The 22,019-nt window shown below is 40.1% G+C and overlaps 1 protein-coding gene across 4 annotated transcripts; it reads right to left on the reverse strand.

Annotated features, from left to right (window-relative positions):
• Positions 1-20,150, reverse strand: LOC113154971 (inositol hexakisphosphate kinase 2-like). 4 transcript variants are annotated; one of them, XM_026349419.1, is made up of 9 exons: positions 20,091-20,124; positions 19,191-19,382; positions 16,521-16,585; positions 15,159-15,273; positions 5,037-5,547; positions 3,210-3,444; positions 2,760-2,939; positions 2,151-2,334; positions 827-1,477 (listed from the first exon to the last, which is right to left on the reverse strand). In XM_026349419.1, the coding sequence occupies exons 5-9, from the start codon at positions 5,302-5,304 to the stop codon at positions 827-829; spliced, it is 1,518 nt and encodes a 505-aa protein (XP_026205204.1). In that variant the 5' UTR covers positions 5,305-5,547; positions 15,159-15,273; positions 16,521-16,585; positions 19,191-19,382; positions 20,091-20,124. The 4 variants fall into 4 exon arrangements, with proteins under 4 accessions (XP_026205206.1, XP_026205204.1, XP_026205205.1 ...); XM_026349420.1 differs by lacking the exon at positions 19,191-19,382 and having other exon boundaries at positions 20,091-20,150; XM_026349421.1 differs by lacking the exons at positions 15,159-15,273; positions 16,521-16,585; positions 19,191-19,382; positions 20,091-20,124 and having other exon boundaries at positions 1-1,477; positions 5,037-5,304.
• Between the last annotated feature and the right edge of the window lie 1,869 nt (positions 20,151-22,019).

Here is a 22,019-nt window from a genome sequence, read left to right on the forward strand (position 1 = left end):
TTACCACAAAGCAGAAGCTTTAATTTCTCCCCCAGCAACCTGTGGACAACACAAAAATACAAGATAGAGGTATCCAAACATGTCAAATAACAATATTAATGAATATCATTATTGTAACATTAACATGGAATGTAGTACTCTCCATTCACAATCTTTTTTGAACTTTTAGTTTATTTTATGAAACATGTCAAATAAATAAACTATATCTCTGATACGTGTATGAATATATTCTCTTTGAGTGAAGATGAACAGGAGACGAGGGATGGTAGAATGAAGAGGCAATAGAGAAGAATGGAGAGTGAGTCCAATACCTTTCTTCCTGTCGACTCTGACCTCATACACATACAACTCTATCTCTGATAGCCCTGTCTCAGTCAATAAAGCACACTCATTCGGCAGAACGGGTGTGTTTGTGTGCAAAATGCTGACACTTTCTTTGGAATCAGACACAACGAAAAAACTTTTCTACTGTCTCACATGTCAAACTGCTTTTATTGGCTGCCTGCCCTTTTTTCTTCCCAACGATGAACTGAGTTAAAACAGAATGATGGTAATGGGTAAATCACTGCATCAGTCACATAGGTGGTTCTGTGTTACTTGCGGGTGTGATTCATATCCAGATGATCACACACACACACACAACAGGAATATTGAGAAGCACCAATGGCAGAAACCGGAAGCGGATCCAATGAAAGGCCAGCTACAACAATTGTTTTGAATTTTGAAGAGGGGAGGAAAAATCTCTCCTCTTCTGTAGTCCAGTCCTCCACATTTCCTCAGTGTGTTATTGTGCCTCTGTGAATGTGTGTGTGTGTCAAGTCAGTCCTCAGTCTGTGCTGTGGTTCTCCAACTCAGAGATGATGGTGATCAGGTTCTGGAGACCAAAGATGTAGTCGCTGTCCTTGCCCTCATGGACCATGCTGTCTTCCTGGTAATGTCTGCAGGTGGTGTGAGCAAAGTCAATCATTCTCACATCCACCAAAGGGCTGTGGACGCCTGAGCTCCCACCACTGCTGTTACTGCTACCGCTACTGCTGCTGGAGCAACTGCTGCTGATCTCACTGGACATGCAGGGGCTGTGGGGTAAACCAAGCGCGCCTTCTACTTCACCAATCTCCTCTTCTTCTTCCTCTTCCATGTCTGGTTCAGTCTCAGTCTCCTTGTCGTCATCCTCTTCTTCTTCATCTTCATCTTCTTCGGAGAGCCCATCTTCAGTGCATCGGCGTGTGCGTTTTCGGTGGTGGGATCCATCATATATGATGAGTAGAGAGCTGGAGTAGAAGCGGTAGGATTCGCAGGCTTCCAGGGCAGCTTGCATGTCTCTGAGTCTGCGAAGTACTGGGGAGAGGAGTTCATGTCGTAGATGCCGTCCACTGTGGAAAAACTGGTACAAAGCCTCTTTGAAGCCAGACAGGGTGAGCTTGCGACCGTGGTACTTGTTCATGAACATCAACTGGCCTGTGTCAGACTGGTACACCTGAATGGACAGAGAAACATGAAGACGTTGGAAACAGATTTCGCAGTACAATAAAGCACTACAGCACCCAAAGTTTGATTTTATGGAAAGTACTACCTAAAATTATCTTTGTGTTACCGGCAGTAGATGAGGTTTTAAAGTCAGTTTACACTTATTCTACTATAAATGTTGTGTGTTATTTTCCTTTTTCTAGTTTCTACTTTAAAATTATATATAATTATAGAATAAATTATAAAGTATATAAAAACATTATAATTAGTGCAGTGAAGGCGAAATGGATAGGGTTTGATTAAGTTTGAATTTGTCACAGCCAGAGAAGCGTACAGAGAAAGGCAAATTTCTACTGCCCTGTAGTGCTTGACGGGTAGTAGGTTCAGACCTTTTTTGCAGAATATAGCACTATACTGAACACAGTAGTGACAGTAAATATTAAACAAATAAGATATATTGTGTTAATCAGTGAGCATTTGGGGTGCTGGTATGCAGATTTTCTAACTGCCGAACAGAACAAAACAAGATGTTTGTCAGTTTCCAGTGTTTTTGCTAAGCTGAGTTGACCACATACTGACAGTAGCTCCATGTCTAATAATAATAACAATGTGAGAGTGGTATTGATCTTCAAAATGTGAAACTATTTCTTCAAGACAGAGGCCAGACTCAGCTCCCAGCCTACCTGCATGCCACAGAGGCGAACACCTATAGAGGCTGATGTGCTCTGCTCACACTTGCGGATGTGCATCGCCTTCTTCTCCTCTGAAGCATCATCTCCATGTTGTCGTGTTCCCATTTTCAGGTCCAACACACAAGGCACTGTGTGCCGCCACGTCAGGTTTTCCAGCAGGATGAATTCTACAAAACTGAGTCAAGGACAAAATGGAAAAAACATGGCCTTCTTCTACACTAACATCACTTTACAACTAAGAACTGCTTGGCATACAATCTCAATGTAAACATTTTCTTTCAGACATGTTGCTTTCACACTGCTATTATCATTACAGGATGTGAATGCAAATTAAAGTAACATCAAGCAGTTAAGCCTCTAAGAAAAGCAAAATCATAGGACAAAGATACTGATAGCTGGACAGTGTAGCAGACAACAGTCCTATGACTTGAAAATATATAAGTTTGAGGTGTGCTGGTGGGTCAGTTGGCCGTGCCATGTCAGCTCTGGAGCATCTCTAAAATGAATCCTGTCTGTTTCCATGGCCATACTGAATGTTGGCAGAAAGGAATATTGAAAACAAAAACAGTCTAGGTGTCAGGCAGTAAAGGGATACTGTACTGGTTGCGATGTTTGGCATTCTCCTTCATCCTCTGCAGGTGCTGCTGGTGACACTTAAGACTCCAAGGGTTGTGTTTGAGCTGCGGGACAGCGTTACTTTGACTACGCTCTAGTCTGTAGTAGAGCACCTCAGCCTGGTGCCGCCACTCCAGCTCCACATCATCTGGCAGCTTGTGAACACTGGACACAAGAGGGAGAGAGGTACTTGCTAAATACAAAGTATAAAAAACCCGGTCTGTGTACATGGTTTAAGTGTGTATATGGTAGTAGATCTGCTGGAACCTTGATGATCATGTTCATATATGATAGCTGTGTAAGGTAAGTGTGAAGTGATATATCTCCAAGGTATCAAAGTAATAGTGATACAATTTGCCCCGCCTGCTGAAGCATCAACTACACCTTTGACTTCACCACAAAGATAACACGTCCCTGTGTGTACTGTTATCTCACCTCTTGTCTTTGTCTTTGCGAGAGTGGCGGCTGCGGCTGTCTTTGCTGTAATTTTCATTGTCCACAAGCAGAGAAGATGCCATCATTTTACCCCATGTGAGCATCTTGTTCTTGGGCTCGCAATCAGCTGACGGATCCATGTTCTCTACATCTGCTGTTGGGTCACTGTGCAGGGGATAAGCGATAAGGCAAAGATTTCCTTCCTCATCCTCCTCAAAGCTCACTGATACCACACCTGAGCCATAAACAGAGAGAGAGACAGAAAGACATATTTTAGACATGTGTCTAGAATATAGATATACAGCACTAAACAGATGATATTTCTGATAAGAAAAACATTCAAAGACAAAAGAGCTGACAAAATAAAACTAGCTCTTAAGTGCCAAGTATCTCGCTGCTATTTGTAGCAGTTACACTTACAGAAGTTTGAGCCAAAACCCACATCTCTCTTTATTCCAAGAATTTATGGGCAAGAAAGAAGAAAGACAAGCAGAAACAAACCATACTCTCTTAAGCAGGTCTAATGCTAAAAGACATGCAGCAACACAGAATACCCAACAGGCCAAACAAAAATGACAAAAAGCTCCTCAATTAATGTCAGATTTCACATAAATAGTGAATATATAAATAAATTTACACACGGCATATATCCACCATAAACCTCAAATCATCACCCCACACACAGACAAAAAATAGGAGTAGTATTACGCAGACATGATTCTAATGTACTACCCAATTAAGGGTACAACAGCAACACAGATCCAGAAGATTTTCAAAGTTTCCAAATATTCAGCATAGTAAATCCAACAGCAGATTTATATGTTCACAATATCCCCACTTGTTTCTATCATAAACAGTCACACCCACTGGTGTCCCATAATGTGGCTGGAGGAAACACCAAGATGAGGTGAAGGTGAGGAATAAGAACTTTTACATAAAAATAAAGTCAAAGAGGTGAAAATACTGTTGTCACTAAATATTCATGGAGCAGAAAAGGAAGATAAGACTGATTTTAACGTCATCTCATGTTTACATGAGGTTTTGTACTATTGTGTTTTGGAGACGAACACAGCTACAAAGCAGTAGTTGAGTTTAAAGACAATCAGAAAAGCCTGTTTGCATTTCTTCTGGGGAGACATAGACAGCATCTGCTCTGACTAATAAGAAAGCGTCTCATATAACTTCTAATTAGGAAATGTTATCGTAAAGAAAACCTGAAAAGCTTGTTAAAATATGAGAAACTTTTTTCTGTAAACTAATTAAGAGGTGATTTGTCAGACAAGTCCAACAGACTATATTTGTGTCCCTAGACTTTCTGGAATCCTGAAAGGGGTGTGGTGGCGGTCAGTCCATCAGGTCTGAGAACTAATCCACATTTCTCCTGAGGTTTTGTTTATTTCTGCCTCATGATCTCGCTCCTTTGATTTCTGAGCATGAAAGGAAATTTGTTTTGTCCACCTATCGTGGCTGTATGCAAGGAAAAGCAACTGTTGATTCCACCTGTTCACCTGACCCACTTGTGTTACTATAGCCTTCAACAAACAGGACACCACAACAAAGTGGTCCGTTCAAAGGAGGCATATTTGTAATCTCAGCTGCAGCACCCTCCTGTGGACTTGTATGGTACATAGTGCCAGTAGACACCTTGAAACAGCAGGAAGAACTACTTTTCTAAAATAAAATCTCTATTTTACCTGCAAAAAAATGTAAGGCATTTGCGTAACACCTATTCCCATCTTGCACATAAAGCAGACAGCATAGAAAGAGAGAAGAATAATAACATGTGTCACCACATACTGTAGGTCAGAAAAGGCTTGTTTACATTACCTCTATACTGAGGAGTAAACTTCCTCATTGCAGCAGGCAGACTCTTGTAGAACTGATGCTCACGGGGGATGAGGGGTTTGCAGATGGTCTGCTCTCCAAAGCGCAGGACGCAGGAATGTCCCCCCACCTGGTGCACAAAGGGCTCAAGCATCACCCCTTTATCCATGTAGCACTGCTTTTGCTGCAGCTGATTCTGTTGCTGCTGCTGCTTTTGCTTTTTCTCTGCGTCTATGACCTCCTGGGCCTGAGCCTCTACAGCCGGACTCATCCTCCACTGGCCCTGGCCACACTACTGCGGGCATTAGCCTCCTCACGCACACAAGCACAATGTGGTGGGGGCCCCGTCAGGCAGGGACACACACACAAACACACGCACGCTGACTCAACACACTGCAGATCCGCAGAAGACCAGTTCGGGTATCTTAAGATTGCAGGCTTTAGCTGGTTATTCCCACGATGTCTTCAGAAGCTGGTGTTGTGATGGTCTGCTTCGTCTGTGTTGTTGGGGATTCTGCTGGTCAAAAACAGAGGACAAGAAGGAAAAAATGGAGGAGAAACAGAACAAAACTCTAAGATTTGGTCAGTGGTTAATTCCTTTTAACTCCTTGTCTGGCAGTTCTTGCAGCCGAGTAGAAATAGGAAGCCCTTTAATGTCCTTTAAACGTTAAGGTTTGGACTAGTGCTGCAACGCTAATACTGCAAGCAGGGATGTTGCTTATGCCTCTGCTGCAGACTGAACACTGACAGCTGAGAGCTGGCTCAGGACTGGTAAAGCTCTCACAAGCCTCACACTTAGCCCGCCCCCATCATAAGCAAACTACCAATCGCAAGCTTCCAAAGCAGGTTGTTGGGTGGCAACCCTTCAGGAAAAGGAGCAAGCAAACAAAGACAGTGGTAGGAGGGGAGTCTGGGGGAAGGGAGAGGGACAGAGAGAGAGAGAGAGAGGATTGAATAAAAACAAGGAAGGAGGGTGAGGCTGAACTCAGCTGTTTTTCTGTCTATGTGACAGCAGGGTTTTAACAACTTGACAGAAAAAGCAGCAGTGTTTCCTCATGTAAAGTGGGGTGTAAGGAACGGAACAACAGGGGAGGATAGAAACAGCAGTCAGGCAATTACTAATTAACTACAAGGAAAACTTTGCCTGAAAGAGCCAAAGCTTTGTCTTTTTGTGATTAATGACTATTAGAAGAAATAAAGATGCCATCTTAAGAATGTTTGTAACAAAGGTTAGATTGATTCTTAAATCAATTCGGTAAAGTCCACGGTAAGGTGAAATGTTTTACTAGTTGTAGAGCCTTTTATGACCAGAATCTGAAGATGAAGATGCTAATGTCAGGATGCTGTGTTAAGAAGATATGGTATGTTGAGAAGGGAGGACCTGAGGGGTGTGGTAAGAGCTTGTACTGTTGCCAAAATGAAAACTGTAATCCTCATCTTACATCCCCCCAGGCCTTCCTGACACAGATTATGGCAGCAGGCAAAATAATATGTGATTACTGCAGTCTCCATGCACGTGAGTCCACCTTTAAACTGAAAAACACAACACAATTGAGTGGACAGTGTACAGTCGCTTCAGCAAGAATTCAGCCTTTACTGTTTTGTTATATATTTTACAACATACATGCCATAACCCATAGTGGCATTTTTTTGCAATATAATAAAAAACTAAAACCTAAAATCTCTAATTTATGAATGTATTAATAACATTTATTCTGAACTATGTTAAATTCCTTCACACAAGCTTCTCATAGTTGGGTTTGAGCAGTGGTTTAGCCAGTTCTTCCTGACAGATCTAAATCACCCTCTTTAAAATTTAATCTTCCTGTCTCTCTATAGGTGCTGTATGGGGTTTAAGTCAACAGCAGTCAGAAACTTGTCCTGTTGCTGCTGAAAACTGAAGTGTCAAGTCTTCTCTGTATTTGGCAGCATCAATGTAGAGATGGTATTAATCAAGACCTGACTGGTGCAAGGTTGCTGTAATGGTTGCCCACCACCAGGTTCTCCTATCTCTGCAAAGGACTTCTCAAGTTCTGTTAGAGTGACTTTTGAGTTCTTGGTTACCTCCCTGACGAAGGTCTTTCTTGTCAGTTACTCAGTGTGAAAAGAGACGAAAAACTAGTTAAGAGTGCTAGCTGTTTAAAACTTGTTCCATTCATGTGTAGTGGGAATTGTGGGACCTCCAAGTTCTAGACTAATCTTAAGAAAAGCCAAATTAAACAGGATGCACCAGGTCACAATTTGGACATTAAAGGGTCTGAATACTTTTGTAAATTAAAGATTTAAGTTTTTTATTTTGAATAAAGTTCCTAAAATTTCTGGGAATGGCTTCAACTGCCTCGCATTCATAGTTTATGGATGGAAAATCATCAGCTTATGGTTGCACGTTTTTGGGCAACAAGCCTGTATCATCTTTTGTTTGTTTTTTTTTTTTGTGTGTGTGTGTGTGTGTGTGTGTGTGTGTGTGTGTGTGTGTGTATGAATGTGTGCGCCTACTGTATGTGCACATGCACATTTAATATACATTTAAGTTGGACACTGGCTAGTTGTATGAGAATGAGTCAGAAAGCCAAGCACTAATCTCTCTAATCCTGCCTCTTGGAACACAAGAGGAAAATAGGCCACGACAAACAAGTAGAAAATAGCCACAGTTACACTTAAACACACGTGTTGTCTACATATACACAAACAGAGGATTTGATGATGCAATGACCCTTACAGGTCCCCTGCTCTAAAGTCTTTCAGCAATGGGCAATTTGAGAGGCAGACGATATAAACAAGGACAGCATATTAATAGAAGGGAAATCTGTGTTCCATGACCTCTGACTCCATCATTTCTTTTACAATATACCAAGAAACAAAACATAGGCACTCTCATTTATAGAGTTTTTTTTTTTTAGTTTTTGTTGAAAAATCATGATACTATTGTCTATAATTAATTGATCTCCCAAAGTCCCTCCACGAAATCACAACTTTATTATCCTGCAGTGTCAACATGAAGCTATAGAAATGTCAGCACCTGCTTTGTCTGCTGTATTAAAATTAGCAATGAGCGAAACAATGACAGACAGCTAAATGTTAACCTGTAAACAAAAAACTAAATAATTGCTCAAAGAAGAATAAGCGCTATGGGTCACTTAAAATTGAAAGAAATGCAATACAACAAATGCTATTTAAAGCTTGATAGAAGCTGGAAAAATGACTTCAAATTGTACAGAGGAAATTACGTACAGAGAAAGAAAATAGTGAAGTGAAAGCCATGACCTTGAAAGAATTGGGCTGCGCACAGCATGGGCCGGCTGTGGGGCATTTTCACAGTTCTGCAGAGCGCGTGCCAGTTGCAATGTGCAGCCAATAGAAAGCGGGAGTCGGCAAGAAGAAGTGTGCAGAATATTGTAATCATCAGTACTGAGCTTTGGGGTAGATAACTCCAAACATTTTAGTTCTGCACTGGAATACAAACTGTTGTAAAGCTCTAATACTGATGCAAATTGGCATTTTAAAAAGAGGCTTCTCTACATAGAGAAATCACAGAAATCAATGTTTCTCACTGTAACAGGTATAGTGCATGCTAAACTCTAAGCCTAAACCAGCATGTTCTTCAACTGCCCTGTACCTTCTGCTTCATAATTAGAGTCAAAGTCATGTGGGCAACTGTCTCAACATCCTCGCCACGATCAAAACATTCGCTTAGATCAAAGGCCTCACTTAGCAGACTTAATCTGTAAGCTTTTATCTTTCAACAATAATGGTAGAGCAAAGGGAACAGAATGAGAGCAAGTATGTCACGTAGGGTATCAACTGGATTGATATTATACTGAATCACGACTGTGGTATCTCCAGAGGGCTTTACAGCACGTTCTGGTGTCCTAGAAATGTGATCGTCAAATGTATCTGTATTAACAGGATTCATTTAGAGAGGGATGTTGGGTGAGGGTGAGGTGTGTGCAGGAAGGAAGAGTGGCTGAGGTCTGTCCTCGGCCCTTGTGTGACCACGGACATTTGAGGACAAGGCTAATATAAAGGTGCTGAGTGAAGTTAGATCTAAACAGATATGGAGGGCTTAGAGGAGAATATAAAGGGCACAGTAAGAGCACACATACACACAAAAACATGCATTAACCTACAGGATGTATGGATAGGTCTATCACATGGGCCACGCTTCTAGTAAACACAACACAAACAATCCTGCAAATAAACACTTGTTCACACATACAGTAAACACATCCAATGAATGCGTATCCTCATTGTTTTGCTGGTTCTGAGAACTAGTTTGTTGTGTGTTTTTGTATTGTTGACCTTTCTTCCTGCAAGAGCCTTAAAAGGATAAGACAAATAATCTGAACAAGGTGGCATGAGTCTGGATTTACCTGGATTGACTAATGCGATGGCCAAGGAGAAAAATGCATAGACACATCAAGTCGTATTCATGTGCCCATAACTTGCAAATAAAATGCAAAAATGCAGACAGAAACAGAGCAACACAACCAAAAACAAGAAGCCTCCACACAAACATATAAAATCAATCACACATACACACTCTATTTCTGCTGCCCTTGCACCTTGGCATGAGTGCAGTGGAAAAGGGCTGATCTTACCTGTTGTGACGATGTGCAGGGTCAATTTCCAGACCGAACACATCGTGCCAGATAAACCTGCTAACCAAATCCTCATGGGTCACCTAAGTCCTCACTAAACATACCACACGCTGATGGCAAATCAGGCTGCAGAGTGGCTATTAATAAACAAAGTCGGCTCCATGCCAATGGCAGGACACAAACACCAGTATAATACGGCAAGGAAACAATTCACCTGGTCCCACAATAGGCCAGTAGGACAGACACTGAAGTTACATAGCTGCACAAGCTGGTCAGGACCTGGTGACAGTTCCTGTCTATACGTGCCTATGATATCACTGTAGACATTTATCAACCCTCTATCTTTTGATCTAGTGGTCTCTAAGTTGCATGTAAACACACTTCGAAACATATCTGCTGACATAAAGATGGCACCATGCAGACACTGGTAAAAGAGATGAGTAGAGCTTCATCTGTCAAAATACTAGATCTTCAGCCATAATTCCCTTTCTGTCCGTACTCATTATTTTGGTCAAATACAGAGTAGTTGTTAACATCCTCTCTATCTGGTCTTTGCTTTACTGTATGATGATAGTTAACAACAGCGGGCTGTAGAACTTAACCATACAAGGTAAAACAATCAATGCTGCCTAGAGAAGGGGCAAGACTGCCTTACTGTGTGACTGTGTAGATCTGAGAAATGGGTGGAGGCTTTTAGCATGAGGTCACTTCACCATTGCACAAACTCATCATGAACTTGTTTCCTGCCTACATCTAGCATGGGGGGGGCAAAGATTCAAAATATGACAAAGGGCGAGTAAAAAGAATACAGGGCAATGACTGTGATAAGGGGAGACAGAATGAGATTATGATTACACCAGGTTCATCGTCCGATGATTGGCCTAATTAAAAATATAAAAATATCCCAATGTCCTCAATAAAACACTATTTTAGTCTAGTTAGTGACAATGATGAAACAATCCAAAATTGTTAATAATCTGTGTGACACACAGAACTGTCATTACAGAAAGTCTGAGATCAAATTAAAAAGGTCATTTACTCAACATGGTGAATATTTAAATGTTAGTGTCACACAGCACATTTAAATAAATGGATGACTAGAGAGAGGCAGGTGATTTTGGTCACTCACATTTAATGTGAGTGACCAAAAGGAGTTTTTCACATGGGATCATTTGACTTGCCAAATACAGGCGAATGTGGCTCACAGTGTTTACAATGGCTTAATTCCAGCTACTGTAGGTTCACTAGTTCCATGACCCTGGTATGCCAACTCACTGCTCGATCTTGATACTGTAATACACCAAGGCTGATATTTAATATATGTATAATATAAGATTGTGAATTTTCTTGCTATGACATCAAAATTTCCTAATCAAGCTAGAATTTCCTTAGATGTCAGCACCCAATGCTTGTGTACAATAAAGCCTAGGTAGTCTATTAATAAAAAAAAAATAAAAAAAAGTGCCGTGGGAAATGGGAATCTGAAGATTGGCAGGACAGCGAAGATGGAGATACTTGATAAAGAAGATATACTGTGGGTTTACAATTGAGAGTTTAATTGCAGCATGCCCTAAATCAGGAGTAGGCCAAGATTAGAGCTGTGAGTCCTCAGAGGAAAGGGGGACAGCCAGAACTAGATCTGGAAGAAACCAATGTTCTGCCAAGTGGTAAGCTATCTCACATTAATGAGCCAATTATTTAGACTCTCACCTTTGTCAGGAGCAATGTTTGCTATCTTCAATAGATTCTGACTAAGAAAATGGCTATGAAAAGTGGTCTTTACTTTAAATATTTTACTAATGTAAAAAAAATAATACATGATTGACAAACAACAGAATTGACAATTAATCTCAGTGTATGTTTATAAAAAGGCGTTCTGAGTACCTGCTAATCCATTAGCAATGCCCAAGATAGTGACTGGATGGTAAGTCATTAAATTAAAGAAGTACTTGTAAAGCCAAAAAGCTCAGCAGCACTGTACAGGAAACAGGGACATGGACGTCACACATTTCCTGTATTAAAGCTTTGCCAAACTCTGAAACTGTCTGTACTTCTCAGAATCATTAGACAGATACTCAGCTGGCTTAAGTCCACTGACACAATGCAGTCCTCCAGTCTGGTGCAGTGCTAAGGGGTTCTTGCACTACTAAATGCTGCATGCAGGCTATAATAATTGCTGGCAATTTGACAAACAATAAATTATGTATATGCATAATTAAAATAAATAATAGAAAAATAATTAAAGATCCATTCTTTCACTTTTTTCTGCCTATTAATTTCAAGTTTTAATAAAAAAAACTTTAAACATCCTCTAGGTTTCCAGCTTCTTTGTGGGTCCTATTAGAACTAAAGCATTACAATTAAATTAGTATCATATTCTTGCAAACTTAAAAGTTGGCCATGTGCAGTGACATTAAAACCATATTACCCAAGTTGTTTGTGTTCTGGCATTCTCCTCATACATGCTTGGACCGGACTATTTCCATGGCCATTTGGCTGTATTCCTCTGCTGCAGCTGAGGAAGGTCAAAGAGTACGAGCTCACCCCACCCCTAAGTTCAGTTTCTTAGAAGATACATAGATACTGTAAGGCAGCTGAGATGTCTCTGACAGCATTATGACTAGGTTGAGGAAATCTTTGGCTCTGCCTCTCATACGAACCATGCTCTAACACAAATCTGTAATTCTACTTAAAGGAAAACAAGAATTTTGGGCAACACTTTTGTGGCCATTGAGAACATTAAAACAAAGAAAACATCCATATTTCCAGAAGTAGAAACAATGTGATGTAATAGTATCTATTCTAAATCTTTTACTAGCTGTGGACAGGTAAAGCTTAGGTCAAATCCAATTGTCAATTACAGTCTTTCAGGGGCTTCTGAGTTAGGTTACACTGTGTAAGCAAATGATACCTGTCAGCATATTGGTATCACAAGCACCCTGTCAGACTCCTGTCTCTGCTCAAGCCTCTGTTAGTCACATAGAGTTGTATGTCAACAACACTCAACGCCTTATCCATAGCTTTACATATAGTGCTGTGACAGCTTGAAAAGTCTGCAGCAACAGACAAAACACAACCTACAGCAGACGAGGGTACAGGCCAGGAGTGAATCTGTTTGTGTTTTGAATGTTGTGCCAGTGGCTTTTCTATCTGGCAGTAATTTATCTTTAAAGACACGTATGCATTGAATTTCTGTCCTGAGTTGTTGTCAGATGTAGGCACTATAATATTCACATGCATTTTTAATCCTAGAATAAAACCAGCATATCACATTTAAATAAATTCTGCAATGAGCATTGAAAAGCTTAGATTGAGGCTGACCTCAGATGAAAATGACCTTGAAAAAGAGGATTACATTAAGATGCGCGTGTGTGGAGGAACTGCAGCAAAAGGATGCAGAATTATAATTTTAGTCAACTTAACAAGTTCTCATGATATATGTCATGGGTGTCATTATGTGTGTGTCTGTGTGCATCCCTGAAATTCTTTACCTCCAAAGTGTATATTCTTCAGCATGTTGGCACATCTCTCACACCAAATAAAAACAGACACACCTATCACACTATAAATAACAACACTCATACACTTTATCTGAGTCTATTAAAAGCTGGGCAATGACATAAACACTATGGCATGACCTCAGCGTAGCTCACCAGACCAAAGCTTCTTCCATATATTCACATTGTTGTGTAGAGCCAAAACAGCATTTGCACGTAGCTATTTCTTACCCAAAAAGGATAGCACATTGCAATGGTGACAGTACACAGTCAAATCATGTGAATCTCTGTTTATGTCTTTATAAGGATGTGGCAGATGCAAACAAATTAAAGACAGGATTTTCGGTTAAAAAAATAAACAAGAGATAAAATAAAGACAAAATTAAACTAGAAGAAACCAAAGAAATGAAAATTAATTTTTATGACAGGAGAACAAGTGGAGTCTATTATGGGATAGACACAAAGAAATATGAAGCCGTGGCTTGAAAGCTGATACCATCATATTAAAAGAAACGTGATCATCGCAGAGAGAAGACAAGCAACTGCTTCATCTAGGACACCTAATATTGTAAATCAACTTAGCATGCAAAAGGCGCACAGTCTCAGCCTCTGGTGACTGCTGCCCAGATCAATAGTAATCCTTGGAAAAAGCCTACGCACGTGCAAAAACATAATACAGTAATATGAGTCTCTAAGACAGAGTACAGTTGAAACAACTTAGAGGACTGGTACTGACTGGCCTCAAGTACCTGCACTCTTTATTTACATATGTGAATAATATGCACACACACACACACACGCCATATGACACACATGATTTAACCCCTAGAAAGTTAGTAAGTCTATTTATTGTGACAGAAAAGAGAAGCTATCAGACATTAGTCCTGTTTAGCTACCATCATACTGTGCTGACTGGCTGACTCTGCTGTTCACTCTGCTTGCAGTGTAGGCTGCATTTGAACTCAGTTCTCAGTCATATGCTATATCATTCATCATAGTTCATTCTCCAACAATACCAACAAGTTTTAGATGTATGCTTGCTCAATTATCTATTATTGGACTTGCTCTATGTAATAAATTTGTTTGATGCTCAGCAAGCTGCTGTTTCCTACTAATATTTATTCCTTCTGCCATATATTCTCACAGTAATATATGTGAGAATATATGGCATGTTATACAGTATGACATACTGTATACATATTTAAAACATCACAAATATATCCATTATGGTTATCCATATAGAAAAAATGTTTTTTTAACAATATTATTCCATATAATTTGTGAACCTGGTATAGCAGAGACAGTACTAAGCTGTAAGTAGGTCACAACGCAAACCGATTCCTATAATTACATGGATACCGGCTGCTATCAAAATGTGCAAAGATGTAATATTAGTGCGGCCACTGTGGCAAAGGTTTTATGTTTTATTTCAGTAGTGCAACAGAGTGTGACTGGGAAGAAGGACAAAGTTCCTCCGCAGCACAGGTGAGAAAACAGTAGGGAGATTTAGAGAAGTCTGATGAAACGCAGGGGGTGTTTACAGTGTGTGTGGGTAGGGATGTTGGGTGTACAAAGCAGTGTGTGGGCTGCGTGTTTCTGTGCCACAGACAGCTCTGCACTGCAGTGTTTGTGTGTGCACGTGAGGATGAGTGCACATGTCACAGGATTATAAAAGAGCCTATCCATACCCCCCACTGAAGCCACTCAGACAAAATCTACACCTCTTTCTGCACTAATGCAGACAAAATTTCTAGTTAAGTGAACACCCAGTCACAATCTTTCCACGTATAGCAGCATTTATCTACTCAAATGAATGCATCATCACTCACACCAGCAGTCTGTCCAGCAGACAACATCCAATCCACCAAAACTGACTCTAAAGAAGGAAACCTACTTTCTGTGGCTTTTCTTCCACACAACAGCTGCTCATTACCTGCAGTCCAATGTGGTACCCCCATTACCTTCTAATCCTTCAATGCTGCTGCAATTTACACAACCTGTCCTTATTGTCCTCAGCTAGTGGTCTGTACCTTGATAGCGAGCAGTGCAGGTGATAAGCAAAGTGGTGGAGAGGGCACTGCGATTCCTGGGGTTTGCAGTCCTGGGCCTGGTGGCTGAATAGGCTGAAGGAAGAACACTTGAGGCCTAAAGAGACACAGAGAGACTACTAAATGTACAGTAAAGAAAACATGTTTATACAACATCAATGAATTACAGCACTGCAGAGTCACATGGTTTTCCATTTAAACGTTACCTCTGTGTAAGTTTTGTGTAAAAAGCTACTGAACTGAGGTCACGTGCACATTTGGTTCCTTTTACAGAAATCCGTTTCAGAAGCTATAATAAGTGATGGTTGTCCTTCGTCGTGGTAAGTTCCTTTGTTTTGAAAAATATATATTCAACGCTACAGCGTTTACAAGTAACCAAATAACTGGTGCTTTAGGGTTATAAATTTCCAATTCCTCTATTGCATTGGCTGAACATAAATATACTTGAACTGATACCTAGAGCTTCTTCTATTTTAGACTGTGACATTTTTTCACAGCATCACTTGGGTTTTCAGGCAAAATTGTCATCATGGTTATAGCAAAAAGCACAACAACCAAAGTGCATGCATAGTATTTCTGTAGTTATCTCTAAATCACACATAAAGCACATAGCAGCTCATATCATTTTTGCACAGCACATGTAGACCCCAAAACATTGTGGGCCTTTTTGACCTCATAGTTGCCTCGGACAGACAGACAAACAAAAAAACTTTTCTGGCTAGTGCAAGGTGTGAATAGTCAATACATAGAGCAGACTAGAGACTTGAAAAGCCATGGGCTACATAATTACATCTGTCCGATTAGCTCAGCCACGACAAGACATAGACATAGACATGTGGGTGAAACAGAAGGTCACATAGTTGTAATTTCTAAATCAGATCTGGAGTCCACCCCTTTGATGACTTCCTTGTGATTTATTTATATCAATCTTAAAACAGGGCACAGCAACTTTCTATCCAAATCCGTCTACAATGTCCAGCCATTAGAGCCAGAACAATATATATCATCCAAATGGACGTTCTACCCTCACTGGGGCTTAGTGACACTATGCTGGATCATAAAGCTCCAGCTCATTCTTATCCACTGATGAAAACAGCTACACAAAGGACACTGTAGCTAATAAATTTGATCTGGGAGGATGGCTGTAACTTGCAGTCCAAGCTAAACTTACATAATAATACAACTTGGCCTAGTAACACCACACCTGGGACAGAGTGAGGGAGAGATAAGGAGGAAGAGAATGAGCCAACTGGGAGGAGATGTGACAGAGAGGTGGCAGGAATGAGAACAAAAGAGTGGAGCATATTTAAAGATAAGTGAGTGCCAAGAGGAGCCTTTGCCTACCTGAAGCTAAAACACCTTTGGCCTGGCCTAGCGCGTTTGAAGGACATCCATCCTAGGCCCTCTACCTGGAAAACATACAGAAAACCATGAACACCACCATGAATCACCTCAGTGCATATGTTGCTAAAGAAAATGTCAGAAGGTTTCAACACACACATACTCAGTAAGAAAAAAATCCTAACTCCAAAAATAGACACTCTTGTTTCCATGCCACTGACCTCCTCTAACCTGGCAATGATTTTGCTATGAAGGAGTTGTTATAGTGCATTTCACCATAGGCCAAACCCCACACCTGCACTCTCAATGAGTCAGTGACAAATTACAATTTACCCAGCCTAACTCTCACATGCCCAGCAGGAAGAGAACAATGTCCTTCAAAACAGACCACACACGCACATATATACATTATTCCTGTCAGGCACGGTACGAAAGGCGCATTTGAGTCTGTGTTGCGCACACACATGCACACATAGGCAGAAACATGTAAAAACAAAGTGATATCTGACTAATCATATGCAGGACAAGGAAATGAACACTGAGGCAGTAATTCTCTGGGCAATCAGGTTTAGCACGTGAGCTGCAGATGGAGACACCATAGGGAGAATTTAAGTTCTGCATAGGCAAATATAGATCAAAGAGCACTGGACTGCACAGTGGCCCCTCTTTGAATTATTGTAGGGGGGAAGAAAAGACCTTGAAACAGAGAGATGTGAGACGGAGAGGCTGAAAATGTGGAGAGACACTCTGGGTAGTCAGTCACCAGACAGACATAGATATGGATTCTAAATGAGCTGGCAGTACCAACAACTGCTTCAACAGTCCAATGATAGTGAGAACATGGGTTAAATATAAACTCAGCAATCCCTCAACAAAAGGGCACTTAATGAGAGAGCCTGGATGGTATGATGCCACAGAGAGTGAGTTGGAGGGTGGAATGCAACTGGCAAAAGTCCAAGATTGTGCCATGACCACTCAGGTTGATCACTCATCAAGTGGAATAGCTTCATGCTCAGGGTCCTCTCAATGACAAATACCAAACTCTGCTTCTCTGTCCAACTGGTTGTCCCCGCCATCAGAAAGCAATTTATCTCTATGCGGAATGCTTCTTCTTTCAAACTGGGCTCACATGCTACTAAGTAGAAAAATTAAGCTGGTGAGCAGATTATCATATGAAGTCTCAGGATTAAAGCTCGTCACACTTTCCATGACTGGGAGAAGGTGACTAACTGGTAAGTCAGTCCAAGCCATGAAGGACAACGATAGCCCTGACAGTCACCCTGTTGGATCGTGGTAAGTACCTGAATTATTTAATAAGGTCAAAGAAGCGCCGCTGGCTCCAGGCCTAGGCCACGCTTTGATACTTCAAATGAGCTGCCAGCACAGTGTTACTTTCTCCCCATAGCAAAACCCTGCTCTGGTTTCATCAGTATCAAGTGTCTATTTCTCCTACGTTTTGATCTCAGAGGGAAGCCCTTCTCTACTGCAGTGGCGATTTGGACATATATTTCAAGTAACAACCACATCACTCACGACCAACTAGGAATAGAAATAAAAGGATCTATCCTGAGGCTGTGTGACAAGGTATATTTGTGTTTCTTATTGATTCTGATCATCAAAGAATGTTTCTGTCATTAAGCTTAAGCTCACTGGCCTGTTACTCATCTCAGTGTGACCATATATGCCTGAAAGTCATGGTGAAAGTATGTGCCTACATTTCAATGACAATTTAAAGTCTACAGATTTATACCCTGGTCACTAAAACATGCCCCAAAATGCTAAAGCGGCTCAGATAGATAAAAAGAGATCTATAGTGACTGAAGCTAAAGCTAAAGCCACTAAATCTCACATACCTCAATGCCAGCAAAAATGGCTGTGTTTATGAGTATTTGTAATAAGAGATCAGATCAGAGGTTCGGCAGATTAACAGGGTCTGAATGACTGACTGCAAGAAGCTGCATGCCTTAAGGGCACACAGCAAGCAAATGGGCGCCCCTCAGAGCTGGTACTCTTCCAAAAAAAAGGTACAATGGTAATATGGTACCGGTACCATGGTAAACCATTTGTACCATGGACAATACCATTGCTAGTATTTTTTTTTTTTTTTTTACAAAGGACAGTACTGTGGTGCATAATTAGTACCATAGATAATCCCATGGTAAATATCTGTGAAGTGGTATTGTGTATTGTGATGAACCATGTCTGTACTACATTATGGCCTCTATACCATATACACGGACTCTATTAACTTAAGATTTATTAAACTTTTTTAATGTGGTTTTGCTTTGCTAACAGGCAGGTTGTCAGCAGTTTGACTTTATTTCCCAGAGTCTCGTACTACCACAGAGTAAACTGAAGAAATCCAGGAGTCAGAGAAGAACTCACCCTGAAGGAAACAACACACCACATACATATGCATTCAAGGAATAAAATCTGTTGAACTTGTTACTCCCCGTACATCTGATCTCACCAGGCCTTGTGCCATTTTGAAAGAGTTACAGCAGGTTGATTATCAAATTACTTTGAAATAAGCCATCGCGAGGGCTGTCTGGGTTTATCCCTTAGCAATGTAATCGTGTTGGTTTTGTAAAGCATTAGACATTTTAAGTTCTTTTTATGTCTAAACATGACTAAGCGTGTTTGTATCAGAGAACACATGCACTGTGGAAGAACCTGCAACAGCAAATGAGATGTGCCAGTAAAATATGTGGTGCTTAAAATTTATCTTCAGCCAGAAGACAGCTTGTCATCATTCAGGCAACCATCAGGCTTCAGTTTACTATCACAGCATGTGGCAGGTCAGCCTAGTCAGTTGAAGCTCTTGCATGTGAGAGAATCTTCAGCATATCACGTGGCATGTATGGCCTAAAGAAAAAAAAAAATCCATAACCATAAGAGGAAGTCCAGGAGGTTTCTAATAGACTCTGATGAATGATGCATGTTTACTGACTGGGGTGAGCCGTTTTTTTGTTTGTTAGTTTTTTTTTTATCTTAATTTGCAGGGCCAAAACTAATGCTTACATGTTAGTTGACACAGACACTAATAATATATTAGTTCAATTTTAGACATCATTTTAAAGAAAACAGAACCTCAGGTCGGTCCATTAAGGGTCAATGCTGGTACACAAGACTTAAGTGGCTAGCTCACTCAACAAATACTGACACAAACCCTAATGTTATCATTTAACGTTAGCTAACAATAACTGTAAACACGACCACCATTATTCATCGATATTTACAATAAGTACTTATATAACCTATACATACCGCTTTCGTTACCTTATTCGTTTTTCATCCTTACACTAGTTACTCAAAACATCGCTCAGACAAACTACATTTTAAAACGCTCACTGTGGATGCTAACAGAGCACCGTTAAGTTAGCTGGGGAGCTAACACCAGCGGTAACCTAGGTGACACAGCTAGTTAGTGTTTTAGCCAGCTTAAATATGCCACAGATATCCTGTTCTGTTTCTCTTTTAACTGTTACCGTTAAATGGCTACCCATTTGTGTCACAGTATCCAAACAATTAAATGCAATGCTGCAACAGTAAGTGAAAATTTAAAAAAACTACCTCCTCTCCAACACTTCCTTTACGGAGCACACCTCGTTGGTTTTTAAGCGTGTTTCTTTCGCTTTTCTGATTGGTTCACTGCTCCGGAAGTAGCTGCTTGGATGCCATGGTAACACAGGGGGTCGTGTCCTCCAGTACCAATGACCCAGAGTCTATGGGCGTTTGTTTATCAGTCATACAGTCTGTGTTATCATCCCACAGGTCGAAAAGCATGACAACAAGTCAGAGCAGTAGTCATAATTAGGCAAAAGAATCTGAGATTCACTGGTGGCAGCCTCAATAATGTGAATATTTTCTAGTTTTTTATGATAGTACTTTGACTTTAGACAAGTATGATAATATCAATAATGAAAATAATTAATAGACATATGGAAAATGAAAGATGAGCAGGCAATAGCTACTACATTGCTGAGTCTTTTTACTAAAACAATAATAATAATTATAACTAACCTAAACTTAGATCAGATGATATGGGCACAAATGTGTGGCTTTTGGGTGGGTGAGTTGGAATTTACTTAGATATCTACTCTAGATTTTGAGTCCAGTGCTTTATTTGACTGGCTTCAGTTTAATGTTGAAAAATTACAAAATAAAATAAACATTGACAAAACAAGATAGTATAAAATAAGCCTGTAGATTTAATTATTCAACCACGACATTTCCGAGGGAAATTATATGTTTTACGCATCTATGGACGAAGTTATGGATGAAATGATTAAACATTCATCATTTGGGACAAAATATGATGGTTTTAGTGCTTATAACTCCCCAACACTGTGATGGTTAAGGAGCAAAGTTACATAATAGGTCATGAACTTCAGAGATCTTTGCAGAAAGTGTGTGGGGGGTAGACAAGCAGCCAGGCTTTAGACAGATATCAATAGACAAATGCTTCAGAGGGACACTCAATCCTGCCAGTAGCATGTTCAGTTTCTGTGTGTATCATCAGTGTGTGCTGAGGAGTTTCTAAGAGAGAGAGGTGAGGTAAGAGGAGACACTTCCTCTTAGTCTGCAAGGGTGGTTTCGGGACCCAAGCCTGCACTAATCTTATCATCTTAGTTTCTCTCTCTGATGCATTGCTGAACGTGTATTTTAAATTTCCTTATTCATCAGACCCTTGACAGATGGTGGAAAAAAACACCCACGCGAGAAACAATGTACACATGCTTACATATACTCTCAATGATTCACATTTTAAATTAGTCCCTACTACCTTACACTTAATTTAACAAAGTCACAGTTTTGTACAAGTTTTGGATGCAATGTTTTTTAAAGAGTTGCAGCTTCAGGTTGTTTATGTGAAATTATAAATTGAATGTATGAACTGACAAATGTGTCCTTAAGGATAATTTGTGTATCTAATCAGTCAGTTCTATTTAATACCATTAATTTATTAAATTTATATTCTTAATTTCCATTAACTTCAAAATTACACTAAACAAACATGTTTTATCCTCACTTAACTCACATTTCTAAGGCACCAGGGGAATTTGTGTTTCTAACAAACTTAGATGATTTACAATGTGGTGTATGTAATTCATGCATGGGCTTTGGCTCTTTAGGATTTTACCAACAGCACATGTAGACTGGACTGGTGCACCTGCTAGTGTCCATCTCCAGTAAAGGATATCAGTGAGCTTCATATGGCTTGGACCATGAAGTGGGGTGTAAGTAAACTGCACAAATACTCTCAGCTCTCATTCTGCTCTTTAAAGGGTGGGAATGGAGAACAAGGAAAAGATGAAGATTTCCATAGTTTACTAGGGAAGGTTCAAGGACAGTGTCATGAGGTTTACTAAAATGTGTTTATTTGATAATTTTTTTTTTTTGCCCATGCTTTTTTATTAATTCAGACAAATGCACTTTTTAAAAAAACTATACTAGGCAGTATATTTATACCAAAACATAAAGTAAATAATTTCAATATTT

Source organism: Anabas testudineus, chromosome 5 (genome assembly GCF_900324465.2).
Source record: "Anabas testudineus chromosome 5, fAnaTes1.2, whole genome shotgun sequence".
NCBI lineage: Eukaryota > Metazoa > Chordata > Actinopteri > Anabantiformes > Anabantidae > Anabas > Anabas testudineus.